Source organism: Euprymna scolopes, chromosome 40 (assembly GCF_053919585.1).
Source record: "Euprymna scolopes isolate OS-2025 chromosome 40, ASM5391958v1, whole genome shotgun sequence".
NCBI classification, from domain to species: domain Eukaryota; kingdom Metazoa; phylum Mollusca; class Cephalopoda; order Sepiida; family Sepiolidae; genus Euprymna; species Euprymna scolopes.
In genome coordinates this window covers 18,202,185-18,223,988 of record NC_136521.1, presented here as the reverse complement: position 1 = coordinate 18,223,988, position 21,804 = coordinate 18,202,185, and the positions used below count along the sequence as shown (strand labels likewise).

Sequence of the window (21,804 nt, the reverse complement as noted above, 5' to 3'; positions counted from 1 at the left end):
CTACTGGGAATGCCAATGAGGGTGCTCAGGCATTTTTTTTGAGCTAGAGTACACTTCTTCTTGTACATTGGCTTTCCATCCTGATTTCCCCATCTTGTGTCACATCTTTTTGTGGTGGGAAGTAAATACTAGCTTCGAACAAACCTGTTGGCATTTCCTGGTAGAGGTTCATCATGCAAGCAACAAAACATTAACCCCTTCTTGAAAAGAGGTAATCCTTGAGAGAGTACATATATTTTTGTTGCTGTGACAGAATTCATGATCAACTTTGAAATCTAGTGGGTAATAATCTCTTCTTTTCCTTCCAGCCCCTTTCTTACAGAAGAGACGTTGTTAGTCTTTCTCTACTCTATCATTATTTTCATGAAAGTGCTTGATTGGTTCTTCCTTGTAAGAGATTCATAGCAAGAACTCGTTTTCTACCACAATGAACAAAAATTTTTCTTTCTACCTCAGCAAAATTTTTACAACCACAATGCCTTCACAAATGTAGAACACACTGCGGTGCTTATTAAGATGGAGTCTCTGGCCGGCTTTGTGTAGGATTGAAACTGCTACCTTCAGACAATTCTTACCTGAAACTGTAGCACAGTGGATAGAGACGTTGAATCTCTATGGTTCCAGGTGAGAATTGTCTGAAAATAGCTGGCCAGAGGCTTGCTTGGCCAAAACGTGGTGAGACGACAACTATGGATGGCAGTAATTGGTGAGAATTCAGTTAAGAGATTCAAAGTTCCTATCCCATCGCAGTTACCACCTGACGAAGGCTAGAGGAATAGTTGACCGCAACATCTAAGAAAGATGAGGATGATAATCTGCAATAAAATAAATTAATACAATAGCACTTGTTCTACTAGATGAATTTTCGAAATTTTTGGATATATTACTATTTTCGACATAACAATTAAGTAAGTACTGTTGTTTTTGCTTAAAACCATATATTTAAAAAATCGATCTGTCGGCTCTATCTTAACAAGCACCCACATTACTGCAGGTCTACTTTACTGTAGATTACAACTTGATCTTCTTAAAAGTTATCTCAAGAGATTCTTATCTAGAATTATTCCCACAACTATTCGAACTTGATTCTGACAGACATTCCATCTCATTGACCTTTACCCTCGAGTGGTATCTGGCCTTGATAAGTGGTGATTCCTTTTAGTGAAAATAAAATCTCCTAGGATTGAGTCGGACTATATCCCACTTCGACAGAAGAGGGCTTTGGGTTGAGTGTAGCGAATAATTGCAGTAAAATTGAGGTTAACACCAAAATAAGATTTATATTCGTCAATATGAAAAACATCAGGTTATATATTACAAAACAGACATGCAATAAAAAATCATTAAGCTATGACCTAAAATGAAAGTAAAAAAAAAAAAAAAGACTTAGTGAACTATAATAATCTTTTTTTTTTTTTTTTTTAAGTTGTTTGGGGCAAAATTTTGCCTCCTCTTGTGTGCTATGAGATCAAGGAATGTTATTATTTAAACAAGCACAGATCCATAGAAAGGAAGGGGAAAACGCACGGAGATGTGCAGACGGACGGTTCTTAGAGAAGCAATTCCCAGCCAGCACACAGCAAGGTGCTCCCTAGCTGCTGCTGATGATGATTCCTCTACTCCTCCTCCGCCCCCGCCCTCCTTCCCGTCCACCGCCGCTGCTGATGATAACATGACTACTACTCCAAAAACGTCGATTTTGACGACCACCACAACTACTAAATAAAGCAATTACATTAAAATCCTGCATTGGCTTCGTTCTTTCCTTCTTTTTATGTTGTTGAGGGGGGGATTTTCGCTGGCTGTGTGTGTTGCAAGGCAAAAAAAAAGTAGTAGTAGTGGAGGTGTCCGCTAAATATGGCGTCTCGAAATGTTAGAGTCAATTCTACACAACAGGAGGAGGTTTTCGACCCGGCCGAAAGGATCCAACAGTCGAACACACTCAAGGTAAATTCACTGGCAGTAATTGGCCTCTTTTTGTGGGCAGTCAGAAGGACACTCATTTCTTTTTTTTTTTTTTTACCGAATGCCGGGTGGGGCGGCCCACCCAGCGCCCTCACGGGGTCCGCGCCCCCATACGATCTGGGGTGGACCAGATCAGATCCCACTATTCTCTGACTGAATAAGAAAAAATATTTACGAGGAAGAAGAAAATTACCATATTCTATCTTTTCTCGTTTGTTGCATGTGCCCCCTCTGTTTTTAAAATTTAAAATTTAATGATATTCCTGACAAAATCGAAAGTACTACTGGGTAAACACATTTTCTGTTCAATTATACTATAGGGGCCATCGAAATATCACATCCAGTTCGTTTAGTTTTGGGATAAGATCAATTTTTAGTAATGATCTTAAATTATATTTAAATTTAAATTGTATTTATTGTCCTGATATAAATTTTTTAATTTATTCTCAAAGTCCTGGAATCAATCCAATGTTTTAATCGCTGGCGGCCATGTTTTCTTTTTCTTTTTTTTTTTTTAGATCAAAAATATTTTGTAGGAAACACAAAAACATTTGTTTAAAATATTTATTTTGCACTAAAACATATTTAAAAGCGAATAATATATATATATATATATAATATATATATATATATATATGAGTTTTTGCCGCTTCACTCTGTCAATGTAAAATTAAAATGACATTCTATTCCCCTTCCTAACAACTATATGTCAACATCCTGTAAATAGCTAGAAAATAATAATAATAATAATCTACAGTGGATGTAACGTAAAATGATCTCTCAGTTTTTGATCACACTGCGTGAGAGAACGAGTAACCATTTTTTTGTATTAAAACAATGGAGGCCATCATTAAAAAAAAATGGATATCCGTTCTGTCATATGATATGTCATCAAGGAATTCCGCGATCAACAATAGGAAGTGAGTGATCATTTTACACTATATTTATATAGTAAAGAGAACCCTCACTTAAAGTCTAAAATATTTATTTTTTTATTTATTAAAAAAAGAATTCTTGGCATTTGTTGGGTGATTTTTAATCGCACGAAAGATAAATAAAATCTCATTCTTAGTTTTTCCTTGACAACCTGGGAGTCAAGGGTGTTGATATCTAACAATAATAGTTAAAAAATAAAAAAATAAAGATGGCTTGAGAAAGATCTGTGATAGGAGTTCAAATTTATATACGTGAAAAAGTAAATTAGAATTTTAGGTGCAAACCCAGAGTTCAACATAATCAAAAAACAACAAAAGAAAACTTTATGAAATACGTACCCGTCACGAAACCAAGATGTCATATTTCAAAAATCACGTAAATTGATCAAGTAGTTTTTTTTTCTTTTTACTAAGAAAATCAAATTTCATGAGGAAGCAAGAACGTTGTATTGATCCGCCATATTTAATAACGAGAGACAACTTAATTCGAATTACTGAGATCAAAATCAGACTTGTAATAATTCCCACAATTTACTATTAAAATCGCTTAGAATCGTAAAAAAAAAATGAAGATAATTATCTATTAAAAATATACGTTTACGTAATTTTTGGAATATAACATTTTCGTTCCGTAACTGGTACCATCACCATAAAGACTTTTTCTGTATTTTTGTTTTTATTTAAGTTGAACTCTGAACTTACTCCGAATTAGAATTTAAAACACATTCTATCCAAAATGTGATTGAAATGGAAATAGGCAATATATTCCATCGACCCCTATACTACGATTGAACCCAAATAAAAGATCGAATAAAATGCAGTAACTAATTTCAAATTAAAATCAATTTCCATGATCCAAAATGAAATAATTGCTTTTGTTATAATCATAATTAATAATAACAATCAATTATTGTCTTTAATTTTTAATTAAAAAACTTTTTTTTTTTTTTTTTTTTTTAAATATATATATTAAAATCGATGTTTATATAGATCAACCCCCATGGCTACCTATATTAGCTGGATAGAATCTAATAACAACAGCGGAAAAGCAGCCACACAAAGTGAAACCAGTATTCCTGAAACAGAAAACACTTCCTGATTTATTTATATTTCATTTTATTAAAAAACGATAACAGAAACAACAATAATTACAAAAAAGACTAAAACAAAATAAAAAGCAACAATTAAAAACAATGCAACAGTGTCGCATATATATATATATATATATATATATATATATATATATATATATATATATATATATATATAATGCAACGTAAATCAGTACGTTTTATTCGTTTTGCGTTTCGAGAACCAAAGTTTAAGTTTGTATGGTTTCTTTTCTCTTCTTTGCGGTCAATATTGGCAGCCATGGAGGTTGATCCGTACAAGTACCAAAATCTAAATCGATAGACAATTCAATAGATGATTTAATATATTTTATTTATTATTAGAAGAAAATAGTTGACCTTTATAATTTTGCGTTATTGACTACATAAAACGCTGGTACAAAAAAGCCCCTCACTTTCTGACCACTTGGATAAAAAAAAACACACTCAACAAACAAAAGAGGCAGGTTTAATAGTGCAATTTATTATTAAAATAATAATAATAATGATAATGATAATAATAATAATAATAATAATAATAAAAGGAATTAGTTTTTGACCGTTTGTAATTTGAAAGGAATTTAGAAGCCTTTAAACTGTTGAAAAGAAAGTCATTTAAATTGGCTGTAAATTTGTTTTTTTTAGCAAATTCTCATGTATTTAACGAAAATATATAGTTTGGAAAGTCTTTACATTCAGTAATTTGGTAGAGATTGAAACGTTACCTTAACGGTTTCTTAATTTTATAACCGTTTTTCTGGAATTATTATTACAATACTATAATAATTACATTTAAATCTCTAAATCTTATTAAAAAAAAAAGTTGATAAAAAATAAATAAACATAAAACAAAAATGAAAGTAAAAACACGCCCGGGCAATGCCGGGAAGGCAATTCAACACAAATAATAATAAACTCGCTTGATGGAAATAGTCTTGAAAACTTTTCGAAATTTATTTTCTATCTTGATTTCAGTATCAGATTTATTTTATTTTATTTATTTATTATTTTTTTTTTTTGCGTTTAATTTTCGCGTTTAACGACGCCAACAAGCACCTGCCTTTGCTTTTCGCCTTTAAAGAAGAAGAAATAGTCGAGCGTGATTCTCTTTTTCTCTTCCTTATTCCTTTTTATCTTTTTTGCCATTTCCTTTTCTATTCGCTTTCTATTTCTTCTTCCTCATTTTTCTATTGTTTCTGTTATATCTTCTCTCCTTTCTTCGTCCTTTCTTTCTACCTACTTCTTCGTTTTCTTCTTGCAACACATATTAAAAATAAATAAATAAATTTCATTCAATTTGTGATCCTTACAGATATTTCGGCATTACGAAAAATGGGAGAGCAAATTTAATCATATACCCCCTCTACTTCTTTACTAAAAAAAATATGCATGAAATTCTCCAGAATAAAGTCCTGATTTTTATTTTTATGCAAAAAAAAAAAAAAAAAAAAAAAAGTAGGTAACTGATTTTATAACACATTACAAAACAATTTAACTGTTAAATTTTCTTAAGGTCTGCATGGTATCTCAAACGGTTTTGTTGTGGAGGAAGCAACACGGGAGTCGCCTTTCTGCGATGTTAAGTGTAGTTGCTAATAACGTGCCATTTTCTCCGTGCTTAGAAATAAAGGTGAAAGTTTACAATTACTTATCTCCCTTATATATATATATGGACCCCATTCTGGTTGGACAATTGCCAGAACCAGATCCCTAACAACAATAACAAAACAAAATCTCTTGTAAATCTGAATGAACTTAATTAACCCTAGATCCTTGTTTCGCATTGTTCTTTGAGTCTTGGAATTATAGAAGAAGCACATTTAACGTTTAATAAAAACAATTCTTCTCAACCATATTTTTTTTTCTCGTTTTCAAAATTATTCGTTTTAGATTTTTTTAAGAGTTAATAATTATTGTAGCAGCTCCCTCACCTCCAGTCAGATTTGTTTTTATTGTTTACCAGAATTTTTGTCTTGAAGCCGACACCACAGTTAGCTCTCTCTCTCTCCCCCTCTCTCTCTTTCTTTCTCTCTCACAGTTCTTGTTGATTCTTCTAAAATTTTACCCGTCTTTTAGTCGATCTCCTAGAGAGGCTTCCAATTCTGCTTTAAAATAATAAATCTGAAGTCATCCGACGCATACACATCCCAGGTGCGTTTATAGATTGCCCCCCCCCCCATGATTGCCAATATTGGTTCGGTAAAGTCCGATAGTTATAACGCGCCAAGACTACAACCAAAATGCGATCACACAAAATGAAAGACAGGTTCCAGAAACTAAAACCGATGTATTTGGTAGTTGCATATAATAATAATAATAATAAATAATAATAATAATAGTAATTTAATAGTACCTCATAATTATTTAATTGTTATTAAATTATTATTCGACGCTTTTTATTTACGAAATTTTTGGAAAAGGACATTATTTAGAATATTAACACAGAAGAACGGATCATTGAAATAATAAATTTAAATTAGGGGCTTGTACTGTACACATAGATTCGAAAAAGTTGTCAAAAAAACAAATATATAACAAATAAATGTTATCAAAGGCAAGATAAGTTACTTTTCTACCTAACTGGATATATTTTTCGTGTTTTTATTCAATGTAACATGTTTATTCAGCTCGAAAAGCATACAGTGTTTACCGATGTATTGGAAAATTCAAAATGGCGCCCGACACTCTCTTTAACACGGTAAGTTCAGGAAAAGATCTTATAAATAATAAACTAGACAAAATACTGTTAGAAATTCGCTCATTATATGTTACCGTGACATAAGTTGACATATATTCGGTGTTTTTTTAATAGTATTTTGTCTAGTTTATTATTTATAACACCTTTTCCCAAACTTACCATGTTAAAGAGAGTGTCGGGCGCCATTTTGAATTTTCCAATATATCGGTAAACACTGCATGTTTTTCGAGCTGAATAAAAACAAAAAAATATATCCAGTTTGGTAGAAAAGTAACTTATCTTGCCTTTGATAATATTTATTTGTTATATATTTGTTTTTTGACAACTTTTTCGAATCTATGTGTACAGTAATACAAACCCATGTTTTTATTTTAGGCTCTTACTTTTTGGCTGTTGTGAATGATTATCAGGTTTTGCCGATCCAATATCGGCCGCCATTGGGACCGATCTGTAAAAGCACTTTAAATTGTCCTGAGATAAAAGTGATAAAATTTCTAACTCATTTCCTCCAAAGATGAAATTTTATTTATTTTTTAGGCAATGGGATGGGCACCCTGAAAATTCTTGGGGAGGGGGGCAGAAAATTATTTCAGAATTTATTTAAAAGTAAAATAAACTCTATTTCCGAACCCTTCTAGCGTTTTAGGGCAGTTAACGAATTTTGTCTTTTTGCTAGAGGAATATTTTTTTTTTTTTTTTTTAAATAAGGAGAAGTCTACTTTTAGTTGTGATTTTAGTGCCTTGCCAGTCGGACTTATGGTTGGTAATAAAAAAATTAGCTAACTGGCCTTAAAAATTAGAATAGCCCGGAAATGGGTGATCATTTAAATTTATATACGAAATTGATTCTCTACTCTACATTCTATATTTGTTCTTTTCTTTCCAAGATTTTCAGGTCGTTACTGTTCATACATAATAATCACCTATAAGTTAAATCTCATTTTATGGGTGTGTGTGTGGGGGGGATGAGGGTTGGTATCTAGAAACCCGCTCCCCAAAATTAGTATTTCTGTGTAATTGCACGAAAGAAAAATAAAATAAAACAAATCTAATTTTTCTTTTTTCTTTTAACAGTGTGTTGGGGGCAAAGAGTGAAATTTACCCAGTTCTCTCCATTTTCTTTTTTTATCGACATTGTTACGTCAGAAGTCGGAGTCACGTAGTCGGCGTTTTGCTGTTGCTTGTTTAATAAACACGTTGTATTTAGTTCATATATTAAACTTGGCGAGTCGAAATGAAAAATGTTCATTTCAACTTGCCGACATATTTCTATTAGTTTTATGCATGCGCAAATTCATTTATAGCTTGAAGTGGTTTAATTTTAAATCTTATATATCTGTCAATAGTTCAAATTGTAGGGAATGCGGCTGGAGCGCTAATTGTTTTGTTTTCGATTCTAGCTGATGGCATCCACGTTTTTTTTTTAAACTTAGGTACAATATAATATTCAATCTCTCTCTCTCTCATATATATATATATATATATATATATATATATATATATATATATATATATATATAAAAGTGAACGTATCTGTGTGTCTGTCTGTGTACATTTTCCTACGCAATAACTCTGTCAATTTTCAGTCTACAGACTCGAAATTTGATATACAGGATACTGAGATTTGGGAAAATCTTTGTAATCCGTTTTCGGCCAGAAATTTGGCTGTTAAGTGGTCAATGTTCAACGATTTGACCTTTGAGAACTCTACCAAACTCCTCCGCCAATTTTGGGTCTAAACACTTGAAATTTTAGATATAGGTTCCTTTGACATGGATAGAACCTTATAACTTGATTTGAGCCCAAAATCATAAATGTTAAGGGGTCATAAGTTAAAAAAATTGACCGCTGTTTTTTTTTTTTTTTGCTCACCATACACCTCCAAACCCCCGGGCAACGCCGGGCTGAAATGCTAGTAGAGAATAAATACAAAATCTGCATGAATTGAAATGTATTTAAGCGTATTTTACGACCGGATAAGCACCTCCGTCCTCGCGCTAGTCTATCTATATATCTATAAAAGTGAGAATGTGTATGAGGACACGTCTTAACCTATATACTCAATTTTTGATCTACAAACTTGAAATTTGGTATATAGGGTATTTAGACATGTGGAAAATATTTTAATCAGTTTTCATCCGGAAAAAAGAGCTACTAAATTGAAAAATTGGTACGTGGGGATGATCTAATTTTTATCTGTTTGTCAACTGTCTCATGAATGCGCATGACAGATTACTTTTGTTAAGAATAAGGAGGTTTGGAAACACTTTTTCAAGATCGTATCAAGCTGGCCTAATGGTTATCGTACTTGACTCACTGTCTTTAGGTTTTATTTTCGATCTCAGCTCGAGTATCTTTTATTTTATTTTTTCAAAACTTATGAACTATTTAGAAAAAACATAATATTCGTCTCAGTTTCTGTATCAATCAAAATATAATATTTATGCGATTTTACGACCAAGCAACGCTAGGCAACCTGGTAGTATAGAATAAAGAAGAAGCTGAAATGCTGGAAAACTCACTAAATTAGTGTCTTTAAGACAATTTAAATGCATATAAATGTGTAAGACATATTTATATTTCATTAAAATCGAATATTTATATTTCATTAAAATTTCATTAAAATCAGATATTTGTATTTGAAATTCATAATTATTCACTTTTAATCAAATATTTACAGAAATTAAAAATAACATAAAATAAACTCGTACGAATCTTATAGGACCAAAGGACCACATCAGTCGAGGAAACGTCTTCAACAATCAGTTTAACAGTAATTTTGTTGCTGATGTATAGTTCTGATCAGTTCTAGAAAGTAAATCTTCCCAGGCTCTACCTTCTCTCTAAAAAGTGGTTAGTTTATTCCCAAGCACCCGAGCTTCCCTTATCAAGAAATACTGACGGGCTGCTCAAGAATTTTTTGTCAGCCAATGTATGCTTTCTCCTAGTGCTTTTGTTTTTTAAAATCACATCTGATCTTGTGTCTAACATCTTGGGAAGAACATACATAAATATAATCACACTGATCAATCTATGCGTGCCTATAACAAGAGTTCTCGACCTTGTTTGGCCCATGCACCCTTTTCATCATCTGTAAGAAGATCATTCCCCAACCTCCATTTTCTATCCTTCCCAAGATTGCCTGTCTCAAAAAGTGAACGGCTTTGCTATTTCAAGTGCTATGACACATGAAGCTCCAGTAACTTTTTGGTTTTCTTCTTTAAAATCTGTTGAAAACAGGTTCATCTTTTTGAGAGCATTTCAAAACAGGTTTCGTTCTTGTCTTTGTGATGAGGATGAACATTTTGAAAATGTTGCTTCATTTTTGCTCGTTTCATGGAATCATTTGTCAAAACTTTACTACAAATAATAACACACTGGGGCATTTTTTCTCCATTTATGATTGATCCATATTCAATATATGATTGATCATATTTTCTTTTTTTGATACTCATAACAGGCTCTGAATTCTGTAAATAAAAACAAGTTAACACTATAAATGGGTTGAGAATTCACTCCTGAGAACCCAAAATTCACCCCTGTGAGAAGTTATGGTCTATAAATTCCGATGGTGTTCCTAAACTCACGATAAACAATATTTCCAAGGGAGGTGGAGCTGATCTAGAAAAGAATCATACTTTTTTGTTTTTCTGTTTTGTTGCGATTCTCTGATTGTTTAACATGAAATTAGCTTTTCTTTTTGTTCTTGCCAATTTGTGTCTATTGTTTTGGCCTTTTTTTTTTCATGGAAACCTTATTCTGATGAAAAACACAAGACCATTTAACGTTGATCTAATTATAATGATTTCACATATAATTACTCGCGGAAAATTATTTGGCACGTAATTGAAACTCGGCAGAAAGAAAACAGACAATCAAATGCTCTTTATTACCACCACCACCACCACCATCATCATCATCATCATCATCAGTTTAACGTCTATTTTATACGCTAGCGTGTGTTGGACGACTTCTATAAATTGATTTCCAAACTAACCTCACTCTGGCCAGGTCTTTATCCTTCTTTCTCGCAAATCTATTCTTATCAGTTCCTCTAATGTTTTTCTTGCTCTTCCTGTGCGGGCTGACCCTGCTACCTCAACTGTTCTACATCTAGCCTAAAAACTCTCATCCATTCTTTCAACATGACCATACCATTAAAGTTTACTGTTCTGCATGCATCTTCCTATGCTGTCCAGATTTAATCTTACACTGAGCTCAAATTCTAGTCTGTTGCTAACTTTCTGGATCTGATAACTGAATGGCTGAATTGCATTGATCTTATTTTTAAAAATATTTGTGCATAGCCATTAAACCCACCTGTAAGCAGGGTTTAGTTGGCATGATGAAAATTTCGTCACATACTAAAGTTTCAACGATTCTCTTTTTAATTGTAAAGGACTTTAATTAGTTTCAATATATACACTTTCCATAAGAAAATATATACACTTCCATAAGAAATATGCAAAAGATCCCTTGTGTAAGTCTACCATGATAAATGGTTTCCAACTCTAATGGAGCATGTGTGAAGATAGGAGCAGCAGCTGAAGGATGGCTGACTAACAAAGGTATTAGCAGCAGCAGCAGCAGTTTTGAGCGTGTATGTAAATTGACAAGTGTGTGCATGCTTGCATTAGAAGAAAAAAAAGGAGAAAAATGCACCACGGAGCAAGGGGCAAAAAGAGAAACACACTCCAGGTGAGATGGACGTGTGGCTCTGTAGTGACGGTGAGAGACTTTTAGGTTGATGTTGAGACAGCAGGGTTTTGTTAATCTCATGCCAGACGAAATTAACAGTTATAAAAAACAGGAGGCAGCCATTGTTTAGAAAGTAATGATAATAAATTCCTTTTGCTAAAACCGAAAAAAAAGCCGAGTCAGATTTATTTATTTTTGTTTGGTTGTTTCCTTTTCGATTGTACCAGACAACGTGGGGGTCCAAGAGAGGTTTGAACTGTAACAAATATGGTTTGAGCGTAACAGCCACGTTACACAATGTCTTGTGGCACCATAAATGTTTTGGAGAATTGTTTATAAGATCCGAATCTGATTTTTTAAAAATTGTTGTTGTGTTATGGATAACAATCTGAGAGTCAGATTTTAAAAAAAATTGTCGGCATTGTGTTATGGAGAATTGTTTATACAAATATGAGAGTTGAGCGTTTGACAGTGGAGAGAATATGTTGAGGTTGTGGCTAATAATGTGTCGTGGGTGTGCTGGCAATTTCATTTTTTTTCTTTTTACATTGCAAACTATTTTGGCAAAAAAGTAAAATTGATGTGACCATGTCAAGAGTCGGACTATGGTATGAAGAAATTTTTAGTATGAGATGAGTCGGATCTTTTACAGTCAACATCTGCATGTTTTAGAGAATTATTTATACAATTTGAGACTTGGATATTTGAAAAACTTGTGTTATAGAAAATCTAAAATAATAATCCCATAGTCAGATTTTTGGCAGAGAGCATGCCAAAGTTGTGCTAATAACGTTCATGTGGAAGTACTGGGAATTTCTTTTTTTTTTTTTTTTTTTTTTCTGATATATTTTTAGACTACAATAAATGAAACTTCCATAACGATAATCCATTTAAATTAAGGAGAAAGTGGACTTTCAGTTTACTTTCAGCAGCCTCATAACTCTTGCGTCACTTACTTTAGTTCTCGCATTCTGTGAGTGATGTTTCTGATAAAGGAGGAAAAATTGTTTTTGGGGTTGGAATTTATCCATATAACATACATTGACTAGTTTTTGACCTTAAACAATTTTTTTATCTCTTTACATGACATAGCATAATGCCTTGTCTGGAGCAATATCTCTTTACATAATGCCTTGTCTGGAGCAATATCTCTTTACATAATGCCTTGTCTGGAGCAATATCTCTTTACATAATGCTTTGTCTGGAGCAATATCTCTTTACATAATGCCTTGTCTGGAGCAATATCTCTTTACATAATGCCTTGTCTGGAGTAATATCTCTTTACATAATGCCTTGTTTGGAGCAATATCTCTTTACATAATGCCTTGTCTGGAGCAATATCTCTTTACATAATGCCTTGTCTGGAGCAATATCTCTTTACATAATGCCTTGTCTGGAGCAATATCTCTTTACATAATGCCTTGTCTGGAGCAATATCTCTTTACATAATGCCTTGTCTGGAGCAATATCTCTTTACATAATGCCTTGTCTGGAGCAATATCTCTTTACATAATGCCTTGTCTGGAGCAATATCTCTTTACATAATGCCTTGTCTGGAGCAATATCTCTTTACATAATGCCTTGTCTGGAGCAATATCTCTTTACATAATGCCTTGTCTGGAGCAATATCTCTTTACATAATGCCTTGTCTGGAGCAATATCTCTTTACATAATGCCTTGTCTGGAGCAATATCTCTTTACATAATGCCTTGTCTGGAGCAATATCTCTTTACATAATGCCTTGTCTGGAGCAATATCTCTTTACATAATGCCTTGTCTGGAGCAATATCTCTTTACATAATGCCTTGTCTGGAGCAATATCCATAAGAAAATAAAAAAGTCAGTTTTGATTTCCCAATTGTTCTAAATAGCTTGAGTAATGATTTTTATCAGCTCCTCAATCAGTATGAGCTACCACTTCATTTTTTGTCCTGTTACATGTTTGTCATAGATACATTATATGAGTGAAGAAGGATAATTTTTTGTATTGAATATATCTTTGAATATGCACATTTGTACTTAAAGTCGAATTCATATTTGAAGGTAATTTCTCGAAATATTATACAACACAGAAATTCCATCTGACTATGCTGGCACAAGTAAAAACATTATGTATAAAATACAAGAATTAAAAAACATATACTGTTTGATAAAGGTGAATTTGTACAGCTTATTCCACCATTATACCTTAACTGGCCTGGGTGCCCGGCATTGCCCGAGTATAAAGGCAGATGTTTGAGCAAAAAAAAAAAAAAGGGGTAGTAGGCAGGCAGGCTCGAACCCATACCGTGAAGGAAGAAAAGGACAGGAAAAGAACATGAAAAAAAATGTGACGTCTTTGCTGTTGCGTTCATCGCAAAACCGGAAGTGACGTACGTCAAAATTAAGACTAGACAATCAAAAAGAGTGGATGACTTTCGAAAATATCTGTGAGAAAGCGACCCGCCCTGGTAGAAAACCGCCATGTTGAGGGTGAAGGAATTAATGTTTTTGGCCAATTTTTTGATATTTGTTGTCTGAAAGTTTGACGTTTAAGACGATCACGTTCTGACACATTTGTCAAAAGTTTTAGGCAGACATACGTGTCTATCCGTTACATCTCTGCATTGTATTTTCTTTGTATACACACCTAGACAATTCTTCAAGCAAACTACATTAGCCCTTTATAATTTTGTATCCAAAAAAATGTCAAGGATAACTTTAAAGAAAAAACAATTTTTTTTTATTACTTCGAAGGCCACCACTTATAAAGGCCCAAAAGTCACTCTGGTGAGACAGCAAGATCAGGCATGCCAGAACTTGGGTAGGTCTAGATTATAAGAGGACAACTAGATAGGAATTTATTCGCATTAGATATGAAGGTAACCATGTCATAGTTCACCGATAAGCAGTTCTAGAAAAGAAACATTGTTAATGGAATTTTTGTTTAGTTTTAGGCACAGATAGAGTAGGAAATTGTTAGCAGTTGTAGCTAGATGATTGTTTGCTGAAGACGTTTAATGGGGAGGGACCATAGATTGGAGCTCAGTGGAGCATCTACCATAAAAGTAACAATAAAGTAGAGATAGACTTGCGTCTCTTCAAGTGCTCATATGAACTTCAATCTATGATCCCCCCTCGCCAAACTTTCACAAAAAACACTCGTTTAGCCAACACCATTATCAACACTTTCTACACTCTCTGTGCCTAAACCTAAATGCAGATTCCATGAACAAAGCTTCTTTCCTAGAACTGCACGCCTCTGGAATTCTCTTCCGTTTGCCTGCTTTCCAGTTGACTACAATCTGATTGTCATCAAGTCCAATGTAAACAAGTTCTTGATGAACCGTCCCCTCAAGTAATCCAATTTACAAAATTTCTACTACTTATGTTTACTACGCTATAATCACAATGACTAATGTATGCCCATTAACCCTTATCCTCGAGTGGCCTCTGGGCGTTGATAAGTGGTGATTCCTATGTAAAAAAAAAAAAAAAAAAAAGGCGAAAAGATTATCATCCACTAAATTTTGAAGATGTTTTTGTACTCTGTCAAAGCATGAAAGGGTGTGCTCTTAGCAGCTCCATCCCAGATGTGACAACAGTGCTCCATCTTGGGATGTATTCGACTCTTGTATAGGTAGAGGATTGCATTGGGAGTGAGATGCTTTCTGAAGCAGTAGAACGATCTGAACATTTTCCCAGTGATTTTTGCAACAGATCTGATGTAGATCTTCTATTTCAGGTCAAGAGTAAAGGTCATCCCCAAAAGTTTTTTGAAGCAGAGTGCTTCATCAAGGCAAGCTCCATTCATTTCAACTGGGGCAAAATGGATATTTGAGTATTGGTGGTGAAAAGATAGAAGTTTGGTTTTGAATGCATTAAAGATAACTAGCCATTTTTTACCCCATTTGTACCACACACTCCAGATTGGAGGAGAGAGAATCCAAAAGATCCTGATCTTTGTCAGCTCTTGAAGTATGACTAATTACCTTTAATGCATCGATAGGCAATATGAATTGAAATAAATAGGTTGCTGCAAAGGAGTTGGGATTTCTCAACTGTGCTAAAATTTACACTAGAGAGTATCCTATATTTTTACAAGGTCACAATTCATCCATGCGTGGAGTATTGTTACCACATCTGGTGCATCTACTACTAGTCTCTCATGCTTAGACAGAGTCCAAAAATCAAATCAAATAAGTCCTGCACTATTGGTCAAGCTCTGACCTCTGTCCTATCATCACAATGTTGCATCTATGGACGGTTTCACAAGTAATTTCATGGAATGTACTCTGAACTTATAACACTTGTGTCTCTTTAATGTACATGTGTCTGACTAACCTGGCTAGCAGCAAAATCCCACCCTTTTCATTGTTCAGGTTTTGAGATGCCGGAAACTTTTCTACTCTGATAGTTTCTTCCCTTGGACTGCTACACTTTGGAATTCCTTCCTTGTTTCCTGCTTCCCTGACTGTATTCATCTGCATAAGTTAATATGTACTGCTCAACTCTCCACAGTTAGACATGATCTCAAATAGAAGTCCCTTATGTCCAAGTGGTAATATACCTTGTTTGGAATGAAAAAAGAGTAAAAAAAAAGAAGTAATTATTAGAAAACATCCACCTTGAAACATCTCCAATCAGCATATTAATCAGTGCAAACAAATGAAGTCATTTGGAAATTAGCCTAACATTGAAGTAACATGCCGAACATATTGATATTAAAATCAATTTAGTATTACGCTTGAAATAGAAAAATAAAACACTTTAAATTAGTAAATTAGCCGACATACTGGCATAGATATATATCTCTTTAAATCTAACTATAAAAAATAATCTCAGATAATAGTGTTTCTTTTTTCCTTTTTTTTTTCTAGAAGCAGCAAACTTAAATTAAAATAAATCACAGAAAAATATTTTTTATACAAATTTGTGGTTTATTCCAAAGATTAATTTTTTGGCATTAATAATTTATAAGTACAATTTTGGGCATATGGTTTGTGCATATATGGTATACTCTAAAGTTTTTTTTCACAAACTCTATGCATTAAAATAGGCTGTATTTTGTCAATAATGTGTCAGTGTTGTCTTATTGGTGTCTGTGTGGTTTATTAGCATGGTCATGAGACTTTACATATTCCCAAAGAAAATAATCTAATGGAGCTAAAACACAGAAACAAGGTGGCCAGTTGACAGATCCATTTTGCGAAATTATTCTTTCATCAAATGTTTCGCTCAGTAAATTGATCGTACAATTTGCAAATGCTGCTCAGGTATCTGTTTCTTCATGATAAATTACCAAACAAAGCTGAACTCAAAGTAACCAATAGTTGCCAAATCTGCAATGTAAAAGTCAATTTTAAAGTCCACAGAATCTAAAAAAACATCTTTTCATGAAAATTTGTGAAGAATTTTAAAACCAGTTTAAATAACTTTCTATTTGACAGTTTAAATGCTTCCAAATTTCTTCAAATTTTTAAAGTATTTTTCCTTTTTTTTTTTCTCAACTATTAAAAAAATATTATGTGGCTGACTTGTTTTTGAATAAACCGAAATGCATTTTGGTGGATTTAATTTTAAAAATAGGATTTACTTTATGTAGAAGAAGATTTAAAGCTCTGATCAAAATATATCTGCAAATATGTTGGTATGAATAAAAAAATTTTACCTAATAAACAGCTCTATTTATTTTTGTTCCTATCCAGAATGCCTCTTCTATCATCGAAGCCTTACTAATTTGAGTAAACAAACTCACCAAACAAACTCAATAGAAGTGAAGGTGGCATACTAAAATGTTTTTGAAATGGTTTTAATCGATTTTTTCAATAAATTCACCAGTTTTAATTTTATAACTTATATATTTGATTCTTGACTGCTATCCTCATCTTCATAGTTGCTGTTTCACCATGTTTTGCCAAACTCATCCTCTGGCCTTCTTCAGGTGATTAGCCATGACGGGATAGGAATGCTGAGTCTTCTAACTTATCTCTAGTTATCTCACCACATTTTGACCAACTAATCTGGTCTGCTTAAGTAGGTTTGAAACCGCTATCTTCAGACAATGTTCACTTGGAACTGCAGAAACTCAATGCCTCTATCCACTGCACCAGGAGGATTAGTTGGCCAAACATGGTGAGACAACAACTATGGAAGGCAGTAATTACGTGGAATACAGTTAAGACTCAGCATTCGTATCCCATCGCAGTTAATCACCTGAAGAAGGCCAGAGGATGAGTTGGCCGAAACGGCGTGAAACAACAACTATGAAGATAAGGATAACAGTCTGCAAAAAGAATGAATGCACAAATTATGAAGCCTCATTTCAAAGAATTCCCCCCCCCCCAAAAAAAAATGAAGACTCCTTTGAAAACTTTTGCACATATGATGAGTTTCTGTTCACACTTGAGCAGAACGTTGGCTCACCAACTTGAAAGGATGGATCAGAAAAGAAATAAATAGAAATTGTCACTGTTATTTAGTCAAACATTCATCAAAGATATAAATATATGGTGATCACACCATTTCATGACGTGTAAAAAAACGATAGCTCAAATCTTTTACTTTTAATTGTGTAATTTTATCAAAAAAAGGTAGCTCAAATTTTTTACTTTTAATTGTGTAATTTTATCAAAAAAACGATAGCACACAAATTGTATCTTTTTAGATATGATATGCTGAAAATACTGGCAATAGAATCATTTGTATGAAATAGAAAAAAATGATAGCACTTTTTAAATTAGTAAATCAGCTGATATACTGGCATAGATCCAACATAGCCAGTAGTCAATATAAAAATAGAAATGTAGAAGTGATCAAATGAAAAGAAGTAAATTTATATGTTATGAAAAGCAAAACTTATTTTCTGAAATAGATATTTTTATAAACATTAATTTTTTAATGAATTATTTTTATATAACTCTCTAAAAGATTTTACTTTTATCATTAAACGGAAACATATTTTTAGAATGTTTCGCAAACTGATGGGTCACTTTCCTATGTGTGGATGGCTTCAAATAATGACGGGCTTTATTAAACATTCTGCTACATTGAAGTGAGATGACAAAGACAGCGAAACCTCTTGGGGATGTATGACTGACACTTTCACCTGAGTAATGCAATTGGATTCTGCTCAGAGAGATTGATGTATGGCATAATCGTATTGACACTCCAGTTAGGTCACTGAAGTAAATTGTTATTGAATTTAGTCAATACCAAATGGGTTACCATTTGAGAATACCAGGTGCTGTATGTGAAAGGATATCGGCACCTCTCTGCAAGAACCTAACATTGTCATCTCACCTATTTGGGATATACATGTGACTGGGGACTGTTTGTGAATTTAATATTCTCCAGAAACTTTCTCTTTCAGAGATCGCCGACTAAACCCACCCAGAATGAATGCCATTTTATTCGTATGTAGGCCTGAATGAGCCAGATGTATGGGTGGACATAAGCTTGTTGGTGCGGGGAGTAGCACCTTGACATGGATGAAGATGTCATCAAAGACATATGTGCTCGCTGTGACTGACAAAGGACGCCCAACACAATGAGTTGGAACTAGATGCTGTACTAAAAAGAGTAAAATTCACGCTAAAATTGAAGGCTATGCTTATACACATAAAAACAGACTCTCTGCATGTAACACTGGATAACCAATGCCCTTAAAGGAAGAGCAATTGACTACATTGATTTTACTTGTTAAGAATTACAATGTGTTGGCTGATGAGGCATTAGTAAGATCTTACCAGAATCAGATTTACTGATGAGTTAAATGAATTGATGAATTCCTCAGAGGTGACACTGTGCAGGGGGAAAACTGAACTCCTGCAGCTGGTGTGTGCTGTTGCCATGGGGAAGATTAGTCTTGCACAGTTAACAGAAGTTCATAGACAGGCGAGTTTTGGATAGACAGTATCAAAAGTTGTGGTAAACTCCATCATTTGGAATGGTGAAAAGTGTCAGTTTGTAGACCTGGCTCCAGTGAAGTGTCAGAAAGGAGGTGGGGATTAGTGTAAATTGGAATCTGCTGGGGATGAACACTATGCGCTACAATGATTGCCACTTTTTGACATTCATTGATTGTGACCCAAAACGATTTTTCAGTCTGGTCGCAGCTGCTCCTGCAAGACACTGGTAATTGGAGATATTGTTTTTTTTATGTGTCCTCTCCCCAAACTCCTGACTGACAATGACACTGTCTTCTGCGGTCAACAATTCAGAAAGTTAGTGGATAACTAGTGCATTCAGTTCAGGTGATGTTGCTGTGCCTTTTTAACGGTCTGGAAATGGCATAGTAAAGATGTGTCATTGGGCAATAAAAAAAATTGCTGCACAGAAGAATTGCCTATCAGGGAGGTTGTATACAAGATACAACACCCAAGGAAAATGTATCTGCCTTATCCGCACATGCCAATATGCTGCATTGTATCGGATTTGAGTGAAAGGAGTTGATGTTGTGCCTATTCTGAATCATCAAGTGATGCTAAACCAATACAGAGAGGGAGTGCAATGTGGATTAAACTTTCACATGGATAGTGAAGCACAGTCGGTGGTTGTTGATAGCATCTTTTGACATGAGCCTGTCTAATGTTGACAATACTGATGATGCATCGACATGATGCTATGAATGGAAAGAACAAGGGTTCAGTGCAAGAAGTAGTGGCAATCTCTTTGAGAGCAAGGGAGAGATAGAATCAATTGTTGCTGAGACCCCTTATTCAACGGGGTCAGATTCAGGCCTCAGCTTGTCAGATGATTCAGCCAGGGAGAAGAAAGTACTTGTTCCACTATGAATCAATACCAAGGTAAAACAGTCGGCTCCACACTTGCCGATGTGATCATGTGATCAGAGTAGAAGTTTAATGCTAAATGTCTGTGTTATGTTTTCACCTGTGAGTGATCGAGAAACTAAATCAAAGTCTTTACAGATACATGCACATGTTTACGTGCTGATCTTTTATTTATCTACATTGCCATTGTTTCATGTCATCTAGTGGTTTTTGATCACCTGTTTAACTTAGATGAATAAACCACTCATGTATGAAAAACAGAAGGTTTTATTGGAGAGACTAAATGAAATTATTTTCTTAGATTTTTTTTTAACTTAGGAAATGGGAGATGCAGATGGACAAACATCAAAGTAACATTCGCTTTAGATTATTTTACATTATTTATTTTACATTATTGGGTTGTGTCCTGTCCGTATGATTTCCAAAGCAAGGCTGATTAGAAACCCTTTGTTTCTCTGGGTCGAAAACGTGATGTCATGTCATGTTCGTTAGAATTTTGTTTTGTTGTAGAGTTTGGCCTTGTCACCTATCTTTCGTTAACCCTGGGAACGATTCTGTTTTACAAATCTCGGTCATTCTGACCTGTATTAATATGACCCTTATAAAAATTCACACTAGCTAACTTAATTGCTATTTACTGGCATAGGGCCCTTACTATGTAACATTTGCATTTATCTCATTCAAAGTGTCCACAGTGTCTAGCAGCCATTTGTTAACATTATAAATTGCATGGTTGGGATAAGGAGTACAGACTAATACATGATTTGCATATTAGAAGTTCCTCCCGTGTAAAATACAAAGGATGACAAGGATTGTCAGAAGCATGCATTGAGTGACAGTGAGGAAACAATTGTTATTTACAAATTGAATGCTAAGAAGAAAGAGGAACTAATCGTTGACAAAGTTCTATTAAGACATTTTGAAGAGAAAATTTGAATTTTTGGTGAGAAAGAGTCTTCTTTTTTATTAGGACATCACTTTAGGATGAGGATTAATGAGTGTCGAGTACAGGGTGGTCAAAAAGTCAGGTAACATTTTAAAGAAAAACGATATTAGCAATACACGTATATTTAAGTACCATACATTGAAATATAAAAGAAAGAAGAATATAAATGACACAAAACATAGATTTAAAATTAAAGTTTATATATTACACTCAAATATTTAAACAAATAATATTAAACGAATAGAGATTATAATGGATCATATTGTTTTTTCTACCTTTAACATGTTACCTGACTTTTTGACCACCCTGTAGACTGTGGGGACAACATCATGATGATCAGTAATTGTGGAAATTGGGTAGGGTTTGATTATTTAAGTAGATGGCTCAACAAAAACTTATTTACATTAGACTTGAAAGCGACCATGTTATAGTCAGCTGGGAAGCACCCCGTGGTATTGTGTTCCACAGACCGACAGTTCTAGGAAGAAAACTTTGCTCATGGAATTTTAGTTTAATTTTAGGCACTGATACAGATTAAGGGAAATTATTAACAGTTGCTGCAGTTAGACAAGTATTTGTTACAAATGTTTTGCAGGGGGTGGACATAAATTGAAGTTCAGTCGAACACCTGTCATGAAAATAACGATAGGACAGAGATACTCTTTCCAGCCACGTCTCCCCC

The 21,804-nt window shown here is 33.9% G+C and overlaps 1 protein-coding gene across 1 annotated transcript in view; it reads left to right on the top strand.

Moving 5' to 3' along the window:
• Nucleotides 1–1,729: 1,729 nt before the first annotated feature.
• Nucleotides 1,730–21,804, top strand: part of LOC145265397 (cortactin-binding protein 2-like) — a 344,684-nt gene continuing 324,609 nt past the window's right edge. Inside the window, exon 1 of the mRNA XM_080121218.1 lies at nt 1,730–1,947. Within this exon, the coding sequence (XP_079977344.1) occupies nt 1,858–1,947 (90 nt within the window). The 5' untranslated portion in view covers nt 1,730–1,857. The remainder of the gene's footprint in view (nt 1,948–21,804) is intronic.